The 13,459-nt window shown below is 57.5% G+C and overlaps 2 protein-coding genes across 2 annotated transcripts; one reads left to right on the top strand and one right to left on the bottom strand.

The window, feature by feature from the left end:
* Positions 1-3,503: 3,503 nt before the first annotated feature.
* Positions 3,504-5,249, top strand: ColSpa_08433 (putative exonuclease; the record flags this gene model as incomplete). The annotated part of the gene is made up of 3 exons (XM_049274645.1): positions 3,504-4,121; positions 4,185-4,275; positions 4,351-5,249. 3 exons carry the CDS (start codon positions 3,504-3,506, stop codon positions 5,247-5,249), a joined length of 1,608 nt encoding a protein of 535 aa, XP_049130602.1.
* Positions 5,250-6,104: 855 nt separating this feature from the next.
* On the bottom strand, positions 6,105-9,120 carry ColSpa_08434 (pyrimidine-specific ribonucleoside hydrolase RihA; the record flags this gene model as incomplete). Its single annotated transcript, XM_049274646.1, has 5 exons — positions 6,105-6,562; positions 6,792-7,450; positions 7,504-8,245; positions 8,300-8,804; positions 8,914-9,120. 5 exons carry the CDS (start codon positions 9,118-9,120, stop codon positions 6,105-6,107), a joined length of 2,571 nt encoding a protein of 856 aa, XP_049130603.1.
* Positions 9,121-13,459: the final 4,339 nt, after the last annotated feature.

Consider the following 13,459-nt stretch of genomic DNA (forward strand, 5'->3'; position numbering starts at 1 on the left):
GGCGTTCGCTTCTGCGCCTATGCCGAAAGGCCAGGGCGGAAACATGCGTAGAGTCAAGTGACTCTCGCATATCCGCCCGTGGCGCGTCAGAAGCCGCAGGCTTCCAGCATCTGGGGGCTGACGGTCAGTCAGCCATGTCGGACTAGCACTTCTCGCTCTTCCTACCGTGTCCGCACATATTCTCTTTAGGGTACAACGGGGCAAGGGAATACCGAGGAGGCCACCGGATGCAGAAGGGATGACACGGGTTACGGCGAGGAGTGTACGACGATCCTGGCTATCGGCGGTTTTCAGTCGACAACGTCCTAGCTGACGACGATGGCCGAGGCCAATTCATCGACCCATCGAGCTACGATCCGCACTTTGAGCTGCGCCCGAGGCGTTCGATATCCAGCTCGCTTTTGCCGCTGGAAGAGAGCACATAATCGTCTTAGGGTACTGTCATCTTCGCGCCGGCAGGCGCGGCGGTTCGAAGTCCGCCCAACGATTTGGACCAATTCGCTCGTCTCGCGATAAGGACTCCCATCTCTCTCTGCCACACGACGCGTCGTCCCTTCGGGTGCTGGATGCCTCCATTCCGTCATCCTCCACTCCGAGGAAGCGCGACGATATTACTGCCCACACTATCTCATCGCCCACAGGTACACTCTGTCGTATCCCGCTCCTTTCCGAGGCTCTCGTCTAGTCGTTGGTCCGCGTCGCGGCCGGTTGCTGCCGGACAAAGGCGAGGTTTCATGTTTCGGTGACCGCAACATGATGGTACGTGTGCAGCAGCCGCATCGACTAGCGATTGTCAGCCCGTTGTGTGTGCCTACCTGAGGAACGGAAAACGCGAGTCCAGGAACGCGGACCCGAAATCCAGGGCATTTCAACAGACGCATGCAACCTCACGATATATTGTATGGGCGCGGCAGCGCCTCGTCAGATTGTCACGGCTTTCGTTCCCTCGTTGCCGACCACTAGTCGGCTCGCTCTCCGGGGCTGTCGATTAAGCTTGTGGGAGCTTCTCCGCATTGATGAGCGTGTATTGGTCACACCCCTCCACAGAACCCTGCGAGCTGTCTTGATCTACCTTGAGGCTTTTGACTTCCGGAACTGTCAACCGCAAGTGGCACAAGTGGGGTCTTGAACACACCGTCATCCGGTTCACCTGGGAACAACGTGAAGATGGTTATTGAGGCTCACAGGATCGCCTCGATTCGGTCGTGCGCATTTGGAGAGCGGCAAGCTCGGTATTCGTTGCTCACTTCTCGCAGCATCCTGCTGCTCAGTGTGGATGATCCCTCAGATCTTGCTCGCTTGAGGTTCTTCGGAAACCCAAGCTCCAGAGGCGGAAGTCCAGCCTCAGGTCGGCTCGCCACTGAGCAAGTCCCCTTCACATTCCTCGGGCATGTGGTAGGACCCAACCAGAGATACAGATCTGCTAGGAGATTACGCTCTTTCGGCCGAGGTTGTTGTCGTCGAAGCTTTTTGCCGATCACATCCATGTTCAGCGTCGCTCTGGACCCTGCCATGACCGGAGGCTGAGCTCAAGCTTATTGACCCTCGTTTGCCCAGAGAGCCTAGTTTTTGGGTTATCACGGGTAAATTGGAAGTGGCCTTGGCACGTTGTGATGTGGAAACGTCGATGTACGACTGTGGGTGCTCCCTCGCCAACCAAGGACAGTAGGCCGGGGATGGGTCATCGCACAGTCACATCGTACCGTGATGAGCACACAGAAAGGCTTCCCGCAAGACCGCAGAGAGTGTAATATGACCAGCCCCGAAAGCAGTGTGTGGGCGGTCCAGCCACCCTGCCCTTAGTGGCATGCATTATGGGGAAGTAGTTCCGCCGCCAGATTGGACCAAGGGCTCTATGCGATTCTCCCCAAAGTGATCCCGTTTTCTTGAGTCCCATCCGTCTGGTAGACGTTGATTGCAAGCGTTGATCAATTAATAACCTAACTTTGAAGCCAAGTTGGCCCAGCGCATTGGCATTCAGAGCCGCTTTCGCTTGTCAAAAGCTTGACGACATTCGGACTCCCAGATGCCAGCTTCGCCCACATCGTGAAATCCGAAGTTGTCGGAGGACTGCCTGCATCAAAACCCCTGAGAAGCCTGACAGCGCCGAAGCGGCCTAGCGTACCGAGCGATGGAAGACATGGCGTTCTGCCCCAAGCAAGGAACCAGGACGGGGCGGCATGGCAGTTAGTGCCGGATGCCCCAGTGGCGCTGTGCGGGGAGCAGCTCTTCCCGCCGTGATGTGCGATGAAGGTTGGGCGGAATGAACCCTTGCGAAATGCGGGGAGCGACTTGCGCCTGAAAGGCACACTCGCTTATCTTTGATTGATAAAACAGTCGATAGTCGAAGAAGTGCTGGAAAGGGTTCCCGAGCTGCGCCGCTGGTCCTCATGATGATGGTGTGCATGGTTAAAGGTCGCTTTCCAGGGGCACTCGCGAGTAGATTCAGTCGAGTCGAGTCAAACCAGACCAGCTGCAAGCGTGGCGGGATCTTCGGGAAGCGACCATGATCACGAGGTTGCGCCGAACTTTCCCCCCCTATCCCTTATGCGAGATGGGCATCTCACGATGCGTCCCTCTCGTTGAAGAAGAAGAACAATAGGGCCCAAACTCGCGACCTTGACGATTCGAGGCCGGTAGCACTCGGCGCATGGCCTCCGTGGTAGGCACAGGGGGGCAGAAAGTTGCTCCAATGAGGAGAGCCAGGGGGGGCAAGGCCACATCGGGCAACCTTGTTGTCCGGCTCGTCTGCTTGTTGAAAAGCGGTCGCGCCAGTTTCTCCGTTTGATGACTTTGGTGTGTGTGTGACCAGCCGCATGGCCGGAGGGTGACATCGTGCGGTCGACTCGTCCGGGACTGAGGTCGAGACGAGCCCGCGCGTGTGGATAGAATGCTGTTGCCCCCCCTTCCCCAAGTTCGAGTGGTGCAGTTTCTCCAATTTCCCATTGCGGTAAGCAGGCGAAAACTTTGGCTCGACGACGAGGCATCGTGGACCATGGTTAAACGGTTCCTGACACTTGGACCGCACGTTATACACACCCTCTGCCTCTGGACGATCTCGCCGTCGCCGCCGACCCCACCCACTTTGAACTGCCTCCATGCGGACGCCAAGCGTACCTGGATCCTGCCTCTCTTCTACCCCTTGGCATCGACAAGTCAGTGTTGCCCTAGATCCAGATCGTTTGCGGCGGCCCGGGTGCCGTGAGTCGTCGGATGCCACTTCCCTTGGTCATGGTCTGGCCGATCATGAGGTCGCGTTGGGACCTGAGCTTGATGAGTGGAACGCGGGAGCGGTGGCGACCTTCATGAGGGACGATGGGTTGACGGCCAACCGACGCCGAATATCGTGGGCTTTCCTAGAGTAAGATGATTCTATATAAACTCGTGATTCCTCGCCGTTGGGAATGCTTCTTTTCATCTCATCCGCATCCCTCTCATCTCATCTCATCCTTTCACCCTCACCCTCACTCTCACCAGCCGAGTAGCCCCTCTCATCCCTCACGATGCAGACCAAGTTCGCCGCCCTCATGGCCTTCGCGGCCGCCGCCCGCGCCCAGCAGGCTTGCTCCTCCCAGGCCGAAAACCACCCGGCGCTCCAGTGGCAGAAGTGCGCCGCCGGCGGCTCCTGCACCAACGTCGCCGGCTCCGTCGTCCTTGACTCCAACTGGCGATGGGCTCACACCGTCCAGGGCTCGACCAACTGCTACACCGGCAACACCTGGAACAACGACTACTGCGCTACCGGAAAGGGTGCTGACTGCGCCGCCGCGTGCTGCATTGACGGCGCCGACTACCCAGGCACCTACGGCATCACCACCAGCGGCAACGAGCTCAACCTCAAGTTCGTCACCACCCACGCCTACGGAAAGAACATTGGCAGCCGTGTCTACCTCATGAAGGACGCGTCGACCTACGAGATGTTCACCCTGCTCGGCAACGAGTTCACCTTTGACGTCGATGTCTCCAACATTGACTGCGGTCTGAACGGTGCCCTGTACTTCGTCTCCATGGATGCCGACGGTGGTCTTTCCAAGTTCTCCACCAACAAGGCGGGTGCCAAGTACGGTACCGGCTACTGCGACTCGCAGTGCCCTCGCGACGTCAAGTTCATCAACGGTGTTGTAAGTTGAAAAGACGCATACATGAGCTGTGGTCTCGAGATCTGACTAGCCCCTCTTTTTTAGGCCAACGTCGACGGCTGGAACCCCAGCAGCAGCGACTCCAACGGTGGTGTCGGTACCCTCGGCGCCTGCTGCGCTGAGATGGACATCTGGGGTAAGTGAGAAGCAAAGCAAAACCCGTTTTTCCTAATATCAAAGAACCGGATGGCTAACTCCCCTATCCCAACAGAGGCCAACAAGATCTCCACGGCGTACACTCCCCACCCGTGCGTCAACAACGCCTACCACTCCTGCAAGGGCGACGCCTGCGGAGGCACCTACTCCAGCGACCGCTACGCCGGCGACTGCGACCCCGACGGCTGCGACTTCAACTCGTACCGCCAGGGCAACAAGACCTTCTACGGCCCCGGCTCGGGCTTCACCCTCGACACGACCCAGAAGCTCTCGGTCGTCACGCAGTTCATCAAGGGCTCCGACGGCATCCTCTCCGAGATCAAGCGCTTCTACGTCCAGAACGGCAAGGTCGTGCCCAACTCGCAGTCCGTCATCGCCAGCAACCCGGGCAACTCGCTCACGCCGTCCTTCTGCACGGCGCAGAAGAAGGCCTTTGGCGACGACGACATCTTTGGCGTCCGCGGCGGCTTCGCGCGCATGAGCGACGCCGTCTCCAAGCCCATGGTCCTCGTCCTCTCCCTCTGGGACGACCACTACGCCAACATGCTCTGGCTCGACTCCACCTACCCCGTCGACGGCGCCGGCAAGCCCGGTGCCGAGCGCGGCACCTGCCCCACCACCTCCGGCGTCCCCTCCGACATCGAGGCCAACGCCCCCAACTCCAACGTCAAGTTCTCCAACATCAAGTTCGGCCCCGTCAACTCCACCTTCAACGCCGGCGGCGTCGTCAACCCTCCCGCCCCTGGCACCACCGTCACCAGCCGCCCTGCCACCACCATCAGCACCTCCACCCGCGCCTCCACTACCTCCGCCCCCACCACCTCCGCTCCCGCCGGCGGCGCCGCTGCTCCCAAGTACGGCCAGTGCGGCGGCCAGGACTGGCGCGGCGCCACCACCTGCGTCGCCGGCAGCACCTGCACCTTTGTCAACCAGTGGTACAGCCAATGCCTCTAGACGCTTTTCCGGCGCGTCGAGGGGTCAACTAGCCCCCTCCCCCCCTGGCGGGCATTCTTCTCGCAGTGGACGACATGAACCGAGACGAAACAATGATACAGGGAGAGAAATAAAGATTGCATCTTTTCTTTTTTTGTTTTTGTTTTTGGAGACGGACCCGGGATAAAAGGGGAGATGATGAAGCATTGACCGCCATCTTCTTCTTACGAAACGACCACACACTACACAGACATCTTCATGTATATATTGCCACTTTTTTCCCACGCGTCCGGCGTGCTTCTCGCGCCGGTGCCATGAGTATATAAACAATCATTTTGCTTGCTACACGTATTCCACTGAAAGTACAATTCTGCATGCTGAGTGACATCGATACCGCGGGCGAGAATGTTCACTGACGCTAACAGTGCCCAACGGATCTGGAAATCACGGTCGTATCCTGTCACTTCTGCCCTAGCACGTCGGGACGTTGTGTGGAGTGGAAAAGAGGCTGGTTAAAGCGCCTCCTTACAGGAAGGCTCCACGATCCTCGAGAAATCAATGAGCGTCAAACTCAATGACGACAAGGTGGACGGACTGGATGGCACTTCAAGATAATCAGACATAGCACTGAACTTGGCAATCCTCTATCCCTTTCTAATAGAAATGCATTATCAATAGCGTCCTTACTATCCGAAGCGGTGGCGCGTCGCTACGAGTGCTGTCCGCAAACCTAATACAATATCGCCCATCGCCCAAGACTCCGTGGTATATATACACACGCACGACCCGTACCAAAAGCGAAAAAACTCATCGCACAAGGTCTGCAAGATCCTTCCAACCATCACTGTTCCGTTCGCTCATGAAAGTCTGTCCACTTCATGCTTGTGCCCAACCACTCCCGGCATTCGCCGCGCCGGTCATGCCCATGTTGAGGAGGGCGTCAATGTCACTCATGCCCTCGTTCTCGAGAGCATTCATCAGCTCCATCTGCTGTTGCTGGCTAAGGCTGCCCTGGCGCTCCTGCGACCAGTTGAACGGCTGGCCAACAAAGTGATCAAGACCCAGACCGGCGTTTTGCGCGTTCAACCCGTTGACTTGTAAAGAGTCACCAAAAAAGCTGTTGCTCATGGAGCTGAAGGCCTCGGGGTTGATGAAAGGCGGCGGGGGTTGAACCAGTCTGTGACTGGGTTGTAGTTGGGAAGAGGCCGTTGAGGGGCCCCGGGGTTCGATGTCGGAGGAGGGGCAAAGTTCGGCGCTCTGGCTGCCTGACTGGGGCCCGGCGGTGGGGGTGGTGACATGTTCGTGCTGTGTGTGGCCATGTTCGGTGTGCCGTGCTGGAGGCCGAGAGGGGAAGAGTGTGACATGGCGGGTGTCCCCATCGCTGGGGGCGAGATGGTCGAGCTTGACGGCGTTCCGACATGTTGACCCATCGAATCCGGGGGCGTGGGCATCGCGTTGTTAATGGTACTGGGCGGTGACGACGACGCTGTGTAGCCAGGTGTGGTTGTCGCCGGCGGGGTGGAATCCTCCAGTGGTGACTCGGGGGATACGCGGAAAAGCGACGTCCCGTGGTTTCATTGGATGAGTTGCCCCAGATTGAGTTGGATCGGAAGGTTGGGTGAGGAGGGAAGTTGGGATCCCACTGATACGTGTTCATGGATTCGGGGGTCGCGTCAAACACGAAGCCGAATTGAGGCGGGTTGTGGGGCGGGTTGACCTTGAATGTCGGTCCGCCGCCGGGCGCGGTCGATGCAGAAATCTCCGAGCCCTGCGGCGAGTTGCCGTCGAAAAGCGATGGCGGAGTGGTAAAGGTGCTCGACGGTTGTAACTGAGGGGTGTCTCTGGACTCGTAGCTCTGCAAACAGGCCTTCGCAAAGATGGAATACAGTTGCACGGCCTGGGCGGTTCCTGGCCAACGCTCTGTGCATTGTTCCAGAATGTCGAGTGTCTGGTCACCCAGCTCCTCCACTTCCTCTCGGGGGTGGGCTTGTCGGATTTCGGGGTAAGACACGGTCCATAGCAGCGTGTTGAGAGACATGTAAAGGTTCAAGAGGAAGACCCAGGTGATGTCGACGGCTGCCTTTTCCATTTGCTGCTTCGACAGGTTGATGATGTATGACGCACCCTCGAAACAGATGGCAGCGGCTCGTGGGGATGGTTTGGGTACCTGCGGGGATGGGCGGTAGAGGAAGATGCGCATCTGATGGTATCGTCCAGTGAACCTAGAGGTCAAAGGTCAGCTTGGTTTCTCACCAACAGCACTCGTTCTACTTACCAGGGCCTACACCACGCAGGGTTCTGGGGCGAGGAATCGATCCAGTGTTGAATATCTCTTTCCATCTTGGCGAACCAGGGGTGAGTCTCGTCCCTGGGCTCGTCGCGCTTCTTCTCGTAGAGCACCCTCCTGATCTCAGCCTGCTCCATGCGCATCTTGAAGAAATGCAGAGCGACCAGCTTCTTCTCGCTCGGAGGCCCCTGACCAATGCCGTCTGCCGTGATATACTCGTCGTCGACAGTCGCGAACGGCTCAACATCCATCCGGTCATCGACTTTTGAGAATCCGTTTGGCCGACCCATGCTGTGCGCCAGACCGGCCTCCATGGATGTGATGATGTAGGCCAGGCGACGGCGCATGTCGAGGGTCAGTGGATCTAGCGAGTAGCCGGCGGAGATGGTCTTCTCATCCGTGAGGCCCTCGGCCTGGCAAACGCGGGTGGCCAGCCCCACCATGTAGTAGACAGCGGTTCTGGTTGGAGTCAAGAGGGAATATTGGCCGATCATTGCGAGACTCTGAAGAGACTTCAGGTCCTTCGGCCGGACGACCTGCTCAAAGTGTTCCATGGCAGCCAAGTAGTAACTATCTGCGAGACCAGCATATTGCGGGTCCAGTTTCTGCAGGCTGATGGCAAAGACCATGCGGACAATCAGGTTCTTATAGGGGTCCTGGTCACCCGCGTATACGGCCTCCAGATCGTCCAGGAATTGTTTCTCGTGTAGCGTGGGCCAAAACACCTGTGCTGTAGCAGCGTCAGTCAGTCGGCTTGCGAGTGACGGGGAGAGAAAGCACTTACATCGCTGGCAAAAGACATCTACAAGCTTGTTTGCGACGGGCCTGTTCGGCAACGCCTGGGCAGGGTGGGCGCTGATCATGGGATAGCTCTTCTTTCTATCCCTTGTCATGACAATGGACTGCATGCGCGTCATGCGCCTTGCGCGAACCTCGGGGATCAACTCGGATATTCGCTTCGAATCGGTGAAGAGCTTCGCGTCCTGGACGAGCAACCGGGTCATGGAGATGCCGCTGCTCGGTCCCAGGTAACGGGGCGTCTCGTCTGTGTCATTCAAGCGGACCAGGCCTCCCGGGCGCACAATGTCTTCGTCGACATGGGAGAACTCGCTGTCGTCGTCGGTATACTGGCGCAGCTCGGCCTCGAGGGCGCGCACCTTTTCCTGCAGCTTGATGACATAGTTACGGTTGATCTTCTTTCCCTTGGTGGTATCGAAGTATTCGCAGACAGAGCCGGCGCGCTCGCAAGGCAGACAACGGGGCAGAGTGGGATCGCATCTTGTTTTCCGCTGCAGAGGGAGAGAGAGTCAGCCCTGATCGGGGTCTAGCGATGGCATCGCATCACATGTTGGGAGAGCTCAGGAGGGGCTGGGTGCGCAAGGGCAGCTTTCCACATACCTGGCGACAGCGGCAGCAAGCCGTCAAAGTGTGTGCAATACGATTGGAAGGGCCGTCACTTTCGGGATCTTCGCGACTGGCAGGAGAAGCGCGCGCGCCGCCCGGATAGAGTTGTGGGGGAGGATTAGGAGGCGGATGATGGTGGAAAGGCGGGTTTCGCGGCATCATGTTGCCCAGGCCATGGCGGAAGACAGCTGCGGCATCCATCGGCCGGGTGAGATACTGAGGCTGTTCCCCAGTCCAGACGCGGGCGAAAGTTCGAGGGAAGGCTCGACGAGCGGATCAGCGGGTTTTGGGTCCTTTTTTTTCTTGTTTTTTTTTTTGCTTCCTCCTCCTGCTTCTTTCTGTCGGTCTCTCCACACGCTGGCGAGGTGTCTATCGGGCGGACGGGAAGTTGAGTATTCCGAGCCGGTTAGGTTTACAATGTGGAGGTGTATGTTGATCAGGATATTGGACAAGCGCAAGAGCAAGTAGATATTATTCTCATGGCTCGGCCGACGAGGATCGATCGAGTGTCGAGGGTATCGTGGAGGGAGGGGCTAGCCGTCGTCGCGTGGGCTCGAAAGCGGTTGATTCTCCAGGACGTCCAAGAGGAGACGAGGGACAGGAAGAGGTTCCACTTTCGGATCAGGTAGCAGCTGGGAAGTACTTACTCCAAGGTTCGAGTGCTAGGTGACATGTCCACCGCCGTCCAGGTCGAAGTCGGACAGGTGGGTGTGGGCTTTGGGGGGGGGGGGTTACATGACTAATGGGCCAGGAGCAGCGAGGACGGGATGTACCTTTCGCAGTGGAAACTAGCGCAGCGCAATCCCGCTCACGTCCACTGGTAGTCCCGGCTGTTCATTCGCTAATCAGGGAAATCGGACAGAGCGACTGGCAGGGTTCACGGGTACCAAGTGGCAGCAATAGTGTTTCAGAACCATTGCGGCGGGGGCCCTCACCCCTTAGCAGAGCCTTGTTAAGACTGGACGACACATCATGGATGTCTTGTCACCTTGTACGTGCCGAGTGGCATGGCAAATGGCGACTGGGCTGCCTACAGGGTACTGTACTGTACAGTGTGTCGATGGACTTCTCAGGCTCGCGCGCTATTGCCCATGGGCCATATTGGGTCGGAAAGCTCGTCTCAGTAACAGTGACAGTGGATGAGCGGGAACCGTGAACCTCTCCTCCCACCCATCCATCACGTGGATATTGCATTTTTGGACCTTTGGGCAATTGAGATGACTCCTCCCCCCCAAAGTCAGAAGACAGGCCAGCCCTACCTGGTGTTATTTTGGGGTCCGTGTAGGGTAGTTCGCAGAGTGGGCTGTAAACAAGCAACCATGATGTGTGTACTGTACCTGTAGGTACCGTATGAATGTGGGCAGCTTGGCAAGTGAATATTTTGTCGTTTGCTCGTTTGTTGTTGATCCGAGAGTGAGTTCGACACCGAGTTGTCACATGCCAACGACATGCCCAGTGCTCTCCCATTTCTTTAATCTTGCTATGCATTGATTTATCTTGCCTTGCCTTGCTTTGCTTTGCTTTGCTCTGCTTTGAGCCGGGCAACCGGACAAGGAGTGTCCAGGCCGACGATCCTGCCCGTCTCTCGAGCGTGAGTGACTCCTTCTCCGTCTCAAGGCGTCTTCCTGCCCTGCCCTGCCCTGCGCAGGTCGTGGTCGGTCCTGCCCCATAATATCCTTCCATGCCCCTTCCATGACCATCTTTCCCCATAATCCCATCATCTGATTTGTTGTGCGCGGTATCCACCGTGACCCACATATCAAAACAGTCAAACAATTCCGAGCCTGGGCTTTCCTGGCCAGCCAGCGACAGAGGCACTGCAAGAGAGGCGGAGCGGGATCGTCCAAGTATGGTTGCTTGAAGACGAGAGATGAACATGAGCCAAGGCACCATGATCCAACTCTGCCCGTCTGCCGCTTGAGTCCCATCCAGGATATGTTGTTTTCGCCGTGTTCTATTTTCACTTCCGCATCGGACCCTTACGTCACCGCCAGATTCGCGGAGGAGCGACCTAGCTGCCCTTCCATTTCCCACGTTGCTCGACAAACAGGCTACACATGCCATTGGCGACGCCGTCCAATCGCTCCGTTCGTGTATGGATTTGCCCTCTGCCACGTTCTCGGTCCAAAATATTGGCTTGGAAAGGTGACGATCCAGCAGTCACAGGCATCAGGGACGCCGCCGTAAAGAATACATACGATGAACCCATCGCATCCACCAAAATATGCCTCTAGTGACGAATTCATGACTAACCGCCATCGACCACGCGTCTCTTCCTCCGGGGAATGGGGAATACTTGCACTAGCACGCCCGTCGTCACACCGTCTCTTCGCCCGTGGCCACCGCTTGACGCTCCTGTCCGAGTCGAATCCAATGCAAGGTGCGTTCGCCCATTCGCGGCTCTGTCCAACTGCCCAGCGGGTACCCCGCCCTAAACCTCATTTTGAAGGATTCCCGGCGCGCGAAAGCCATTTCTGGATAGAACCCTGGATTCGTCTAAACTAGCTCAAACTGACCTTGCCCTTTGCGAATCGGCATCCCATCTTGTCGATTCCCGATCCCGACCGAAACTTTGCGTTATTGAGTTCGCCATTACTGGAGGCGTTACCTACCGGTAGTGCCATCCTCACCCCGCGCCGCTTACTTCGCGATATCTCATCGACGATCACCACCGCTAAGCAAAGCCAAAGAAGGTGGGGAATTCACAGAAATAAACAGCGACTCGCAAAGCAATGTCGCCTTGCGGCCGGGAACAACGTCGTGCCCTGCACGGGATGCTACTTTTCTTGGATTCCATCAGGTCTCGAGTGGGTGGGGGGGCTACTTTCACGAGCCCACGGTATGGCTTGTTAACGTTGCTCACATCGTGAATGGACTTCACCGCATGGTTTTTCCCCCTTTTTTCCCGGTGTCATTTTTTGTAATTATTTTATTTTTTCGAACGCGACGCCCACTCATCTCGGGCCGCGCCAACGGATTGTCTCATCTGGGCCTGCGGGCACAATACATAGTATTTTTGGTCTTGGACTGCTTGCCTGCCGCCGCCGCCGCCTCCCCAGCCAAGTGTCAGATGTGTCCATCCGAGTCTGGACCTCGAGTGACAAACGGCGCCGACCTGGGTGACGAGCAGCTATCCGCTCTCTGCGTTTGAGGCGACAGGGCCCTTCGGCCGCGAAGATAACGCGTGCCTGGAAAACTACGGGAAAAACTCGCTACATAGTACACCATGTCGCCCGCTCCACGTCTCCGTCTTTTCTTTCTCGGGTGGACTGGACCCACTATGCCCGTTTCGGCGATACGCAAACCGTAGCAGCCCACGGCAAGGTAAGGCAAGCCACGGAATTCGGCCGTCAGACGTCGAGTTCGCCTTCGCTCTCGTCTTCTCTTTCTTTGTCGTCGTCGTCCTCGAGATCCTGGACGTCCTGATCGTCGTCCTCGACCGAGTGCAACGCCATGGATATGCAGGGGATGCCAGACGGCGCGACCGAGAGTGAGGAAGCTTCAACATTATGGGTGCCATGCATTGCGCGAGATGGTCGGCAAGTCATCTGATGACAGGAGCAGCGTGGGGCCAACCGCGCGTGCGCCATCGAGGGCGCTTCTGATTAACTTTTGTACTTCGCACCAAATGGATGTGCGATGTCTGCCCTATCACATCACAGCTGCTGCACCACAAACCCCAACAGGCGACATCAAGGTCGAGCCCAGATAGACAGCAGGCAAAAGTCGACGACGTCTTGATTGTGAGACGGGTCCGAGCAAAACCTTATCACTACCTACCTACGACGAGTAACCCCCGGCTTGCTGGCCTTCGGCCCCCCCCCCTGCGACCTTCTCCTCCTGTTCGCGTTCATCATTCGGCGGTTCGCCTTCTATTTTTGTTCCAGAACATTTGCATCTGCCGGCTCCTACTCTACAGCGTCGACACACTTGTACCCCGAACCCTCGTCCAAAATCGGAGCCCCCGAACGACGGCTTATTGTATGTGTGCCGGCGACCGCTCATGCAACAAGAGCACTAGCGATCCCTGAAACTCCTTCAAGCCCAATATCCACGGACAAGCAAGTGACATTGGCCGCCCGGGGGGGGGAGGGAATCAAACGGGGGGCTTTATCTGGCAAGACAGCAACAGGGGCCAATCGACGCCCGCACCCACCACAGCCCATCCACCCAGCTTCAGCCTTCGTCAGGCAAACGGATCCCAGGCGGGGTAAGCGTTGACGTCCAGTCGCACAAGAGAGGGGAACAAAAGTGTACGGGAACTGCGTCTGTCGTCGACTCTGCCGCCGATCACCCAAAATTACACTGCACGTTGGTGCACTGCACTTCACACAGGGCGACCGACAGCACAGCTACCGTCGCAGCGGAATACGAATCCCAAACCCGATCGCCGCCCCCTTGCCTTGCCCTGCCTTTCCTTGTCTAGCCTTTTGCCTGGTTTGGTCTGGCCTTGCCTTGCCTTGCCTTGCCTCGCCTCGCCGGCCACTTCAGCTACGGGCCACACGAGTATACTACGGACACCGCGGTAGCGCGACAGCAA

The sequence above is a fragment of the Colletotrichum spaethianum genome (genome assembly GCF_022836535.1).
Source record: "Colletotrichum spaethianum MAFF 239500 DNA, contig22, whole genome shotgun sequence".
Classification (NCBI taxonomy): Eukaryota; Fungi; Ascomycota; class Sordariomycetes; order Glomerellales; family Glomerellaceae; genus Colletotrichum; species Colletotrichum spaethianum.